This window comes from Lygodium microphyllum, chromosome 21 (assembly GCF_053477565.2).
Source record: "Lygodium microphyllum isolate KBCC chromosome 21, Lygodium_microphyllum_v1.1.10, whole genome shotgun sequence".
NCBI lineage: Eukaryota > Viridiplantae > Streptophyta > Polypodiopsida > Schizaeales > Lygodiaceae > Lygodium > Lygodium microphyllum.
The window spans coordinates 118634773-118640373 of record NC_141155.1 but is presented as its reverse complement, the minus strand read 5'-3'; the positions used below and the strand labels follow the sequence as shown (position 1 = coordinate 118640373).

At 48.7% G+C, this 5601-nt stretch overlaps 1 protein-coding gene across 1 annotated transcript; it reads left to right on the top strand.

Moving 5' to 3' along the window:
- The first annotated feature begins 2308 nt into the window (after positions 1–2308).
- On the top strand, positions 2309–4937 carry LOC148018482 (leucine-rich repeat extensin-like protein 4). Its single transcript, XM_087661910.1, has 2 exons — positions 2309–2500; positions 2685–4937. Exon 2 carries the CDS (start codon positions 2796–2798, stop codon positions 4560–4562), a length of 1767 nt encoding a protein of 588 aa, XP_087518036.1. The 5' UTR covers positions 2309–2500; positions 2685–2795; the 3' UTR covers positions 4563–4937.
- Positions 4938–5601: the final 664 nt, after the last annotated feature.

Below are 5601 nucleotides of genomic sequence, written 5' to 3'. Positions count from 1 at the left end.
AGTATGACTTTGATTGCCTTCTAATTTGCATAAAGAGCTAATTTGAAGATTGGACTATAGTACCCAAGAAGAGAAAATAATTAGGAAACTTACCTCTTTTTTTAAAAAATGTGTTGATAGATAACTTTGTATATTTTTCTATTCCTCAAAGCCAGTAGAATGAGAAACTTTGTGCAAATAATATGGTTGCATTAATCTTTGACAATTCATTGAAGAATCTTGAACGACGAGTGATTATCTCAAGCTTTGAACATTAAATTTGATGGGAGGGAATCCATCTCACCCACTCTCTTAGGAGAATTCAACTTTTGAAATGCCTCACAAGTGATTATTGCTAAGCATTATTCTAATGTACTCCTTTTTTCCCATCGTTCAAGAATCCCACTAACATAGGAACAAAATAAGAGAATTGAGAAAATTTTGCATCCATATTCCAACAGATTGGAAATTGCATGTATGTAAGAGGAATCCACACTTGTTCGAGTTTATTAAATGGCACAGAAATGAAAGTGCTTAAACTTAATACACCTCCATCGGATCATATGTGTTTTTACTATCATCAATGCATGGACTAATTATAGATTGTTTGTTTTCCATGATTGTTGACTTATATGGATGACACATGGACTTCAAATTTTGAAGTATTTGGTGATGGTATAGAGACTTGGAGATCATATAGAATGAGGATTATAAAAAGTTTCACGTAAGTAAATTTAACTTGCATGGATAAAAAGAGAGACATTATTTGTGTGTCGATACCTTTCTTGACTCCAGCTTCTAATAATGGTGGGCAAACTCTAGTTGATGGACAACAAGTACTCCTTGAACTCAATGGAATTAACTGAGATAGGGCATTGAACACAATATTAGTGAGTTTGGGAATCTCCCAATTCCCATTTTTTGAATACTAAAAAGGTGGCACTCGGATAACATGCCCATAAGTTTCTCAAAACTATATGATGTGACTATCATTGGAAAATGCTTGAAAAATGGAATCTATTGAGCTATAGAGCGCTCGATTTGGAGTTATAGTGTTCAAGTTATGACAAATACAAAGATTTAACCACATATCCCAAACTTATGGAAATTCCCATATTCCCCAATATGGTGTTAATGTCAAATTAGGGACTTGTAGATTTCTCTCACCTCACATTTCTTTCTTTTATCTTTCTCTCTTTATGTGGGTGCTTGGCACGTGCAATCTATGGCAAGTTAAACATGCATGTGAAATATGTGAATGGAAATGAAAATGTACTCCACCACAAGTCAATGCACTTGTGTATAGAGAAACTCGTACAAGAAAGAAGATCGTTACTATATGTTTGATTTTTTATGATAATAGATTAGGGCCAACAAGTTAGAGCCAAATTTTTAAACTTGCTTGCTCAAGCATTCCGACTAGATCAGACCACTAGCATCATCAACCCTTGGGTAAATAAGATAAAGCCAAAGTTTTGAACTCACATGCTCAAGTGTATCCACAAGATCAAACCACTAGCATTATCGATCCTTGGGCAAAGTACTTGTTGATGGATAATAACAACCTTCCCCATGAAGTTGCAACCCTCTAAAGCTACCCAATTGTAGATTTTGAGTGTTTGACCTGCCATAGCTCACACATACTCCCAACCAATTGGGCTAGTGCCTATTCAGGGGCCTAACATTAATTGGTTTTTTAGTATAGTCTCAACAAGCTGACATTAATTTGTATTTTCAAGCCAGGACACGCGTAGGGAAACTCCAAATGTGTGTGGATGGTTGATTTGACCATCGTTAATCGATGTGTCAGAACAACCAGTTAATAAAACACCTCCATTTTTAGAGATATTCTATCAATTTGTTGGAGTCCAACAAAGGAACTGGCAATCTTGGATTGGGAGGTATGTATCCTCTCTCCTCTTAGTGTGGTTTCTTTCTGTATGAAGGTTTCATAGCACGGTCTGCACATGGAGAGGTCCAAATAAACTTGGCATGTGTGTGAATGCAGCAACCTGAAGTCTAGCCAGAGCACACACAAGTTTATTTACCTCCGTGTGGTGCGGCCCCTAGTATAGTGTTGTTGCGAGAGACGCAAGGAAGCTTTTAGGGCGTACCCAAGGGCTAAAATTCACACTTTCCTGCGTCTCTCGTGACTTTTACTTGGAACGCGTGCATACAGAATACATAAAGCCAGCAAATTATAGGCGTTTCTACGCGGGTCCATTCCCAGCTCACGCCGACGAGACGAGCTGGCTAATGGCGTGTTGACTTGCGAATAGAGGGCCCCCACCTCCCCCCCCCCCCCTCTCTCTCTCGCTCGCGTTCGACTCGTGGACGAAGAACGCCTTCTCGTAGGTAGAAGAAGATGCGCCGCTGGGTGGTGAGCAGCAAAGCATTTTGGGCGATCCGCATTCTCTCATAAACTGGCCATCGGGCTCTTAACAGAAGGCGGTGCGCTCAAGATCTAGTCTCAAGGGAAGGGAAGAGCAAGGGATTCAGGTTTAGGAGCCTCTCTTCTAAGGTGGGTACTCCAACGTCTCTCTCAGCTCATAGCCGGGGACCCTGAATCTCTCTCTCATCCTCCACTGCCGAGATCGCTAGGCTGCATGTACATACGTCTCGTTGTAGCTAAATGGGTAAGGATTGCATTTCAGCCCAAGTACTAACAAATCTTTGCCTATTTGTTTGTTTGCATGCTTTTGTAGGCTTGTTAGTCTTCTAGTATACATCACAGCCGATCAGAGTAGGAAAGCAGGGGAGACGTGCTGGCTAGTTATAAGTCGACAGCGGGGGATGAAGAAAGGCAGGTGCAGCCAATGCAGATGAAGCAGCCGCCTCGTTGCGCCGGCATGGCGGTTGTTCCCCTCCTCCTCCTCGTCCTTCCCCAGCTCCTCCTGCTGCAGCTGCAGAACGTCCGTGCCGCAGGAATATCAGCTGCCCACTTCGTATCCAGCAGGCGCCTGACGGACCACGACGCGCGCCAGCTGGAGGAGATGCAGCGGCGCCACGTGGCGGAGTTCTACTCCGCCGGCCGCGTGCAGGCGCGCAGGGAGATGTGGGGAGGCCCGCAGGGACATCTGGAGTTCGATAACGAGCGCCTGCGCGACGCCTATGTGGCGTTGCAGGCCTGGAAGCGCGTCATCTTCTCGGATCCGTTTAACGTGACGGCCACCTGGGTCGGCGACGACGTCTGCAGCTACCGTGGCGTGTTCTGCGCAGAGGCCCTCGACGACCCCTGCATCGACACCGTCGCCGGAATCGACCTCAACCACGCCGATCTCGCCGGATTCCTGCCGGAGGAGCTCGGCCTCCTGACTGACCTGGCCCTCTTCCACATCAATTCCAACCGCTTCTGCGGCCTCATCCCCCGCAGCTTCAAGCACCTCAAGCTCCTCTACGAGCTGGACCTCAGCAACAACCGGTTCGTCGGCCGCTTCCCGTCCGTCGTCCTGTCGCTCCCGACTCTCAAGTATCTCGACCTTCGCTTCAACGAGTTCGAAGGCCCCCTGCCGTCCCATCTCTTCACCAAGGACCTGGATGCCATCTTCGTCAACAACAACCGCTTCTCCACCTCCATCCCGGCCAACATCGGCCGCTCGCCGGTGTCCGTCCTGGTCATCGCAAATACCGACATTTCCGGTTGCCTGCCGGGCGGGGTTGGCGGCAATATGAGCTCTAACCTGGAAGAGCTTCTCCTTCTTAATAACAATCTCACGGGCTGCATCAACCCCGACATCAGCCGGCTCTCCAACCTGACGGTCCTAGACCTGAGCTCCAACAGCCTCTCCGGCGATCTGCCGGAGACGCTGGCAGGGTTGGTTCACATCCAGCAGCTGAACGTGGCGGACAACAGGTTGACGGGCGAAGTGCCGGCGCAGATATGCTCGCTGCCGAGCTTGCTGAACTTTACGTATTCCGGCAACTTCTTCGAGGGGGAGGCGCCCGAGTGTTTGGCGCTGCCATCGGAGGGCAAGACGTTCTCAGACGAGAACAACTGCATTCCAGGGCGGCCGGACCAGAGGTCAGAGGAGGTTTGTGCGGCGGTGTTGTCCAACCAGTCCAGCTGCGAGGCCGTCTCGTGTGGGGGGCAGTCATTCTCGCCACCACCACCGTCACCGTCACCGCCACCTCCATCACCACCACCTCCGCCTCCTCCGTCACCTCCGCCTCCGCCCTCGTATTCGCCTCCGCCGCCGGCCTACGCACCGCCACCGAAAGTGAAGTATGCGCCGCCACCTCCCCGCAAGACCAGTCCGCCGGGACACCACTACTCCCCGAAGAGCCCGCCGCCGCCACCGCCGCCACCGCCGCCCCCACCCCCGCCAAGCCCCCCGCCTCCCTCTCCCCCTCCTCCCTCGCCTCCCCCTCCCCCTTCGCCTCCTCCCCCTCCCCCCTCACCTCCGCCTCCCCCTTCATCACCTCCACCACCGCCTCCGTCCCCACCTCCCCCCTCCCCCCCTCCGCCCTCCCCGCCTCCTCCCTCCCCTCCCCCACCTCCTCCTTCACCTCCTCCTCCATCCCCTCCTCCACCTCCCTCTTGCCCTAATAAACGCCGACGCCACCCACCCCCGCCCCACCAATAACCCTGCACTTGGCACACCCTTGACTCCCTTCCCTATGCTCTTCAAAAGTATACTCCTTGGAAGATAACATCAGCACAGGGTTGTCCATCCATGGCAACCGAACTTACCCTAAGGAGTTACGTGGGTATGTGTAGCTTGAATTGTTTCCACCCGCCCGACACCCTACAGTATTGCTTTTACCATATCATCATTCACCCCTAAAACACTATCATCATCTATTGAATTTGTTCGAGTCACCAAATAAGCGACTAATCATTATCCATTCGGTCAGATCACGCATCTTTTCCAGGAGAATGTACATTTGCTCTTCAATGATCCGTGTCCTCTTTCTACAACTATTTGGGTCGGACTTATTATTGAGCATTTTTTATTCCATTATCCATGTACATATGATGAAAGGTGGTAAATTGTATTCAGTAGCTTCGAACCAGAAGCGGTAAAGTGGTTTGAACCTACGAAATTGCATTAAGTAAAGTGAAAAAAACGTCTTAACGTACAGCCACCCAGAGTCTTGTACATTGAGCTGCAGATTAACCTGGATAAGGAGGGGTTAGAACTTAGTATACATGCCAAACATCTTTACCACTATCAACCAGAGCTAAATCAGCAGTGTTAAGTTTGTGTGTTCATTTTAGTTCCTTATCTATTTGCCAATTGTCAGTATATTGTAGTCCCAAAATCCCCCCTCCTCCTTATCCTTTCAGGCCTGGTCTTGTTGAACTTTCATAGAAATGTGCTTCAATTCCCAATCCACATAAAGTCTACGGTTGCCAAAAGCTATGTCTTTCCCCTTCTCTTTGCGCTTCTCATTGCGCAACTCATGACATTGTGAGTTTCACAAAACATATTTGATCACAAAGTGGCAAAATAGGAGACTCCAGCAGGTGAAGGAGAAATGCCAACACCATGCGTGACTTGGTCACCCATCTCACCCAAGCCAAATGTGAGAACAATTTAGTGATTGGAAGGGCATGAAGCAAGAATAGCAAATCCTTGGGCTTGACCTCACCCTAGGAAGTAGTATCCAGTGGTCAAGCTC

Bases quoted from the DNA above. Each gene is read 5' to 3' on its own strand.
- LOC148018482 (XM_087661910.1), top strand. From the start codon at position 2,796: ATGCAGATGAAGCAGCCGCCTCGTTGCGCCGGCATGGCGGTTGTTCCC.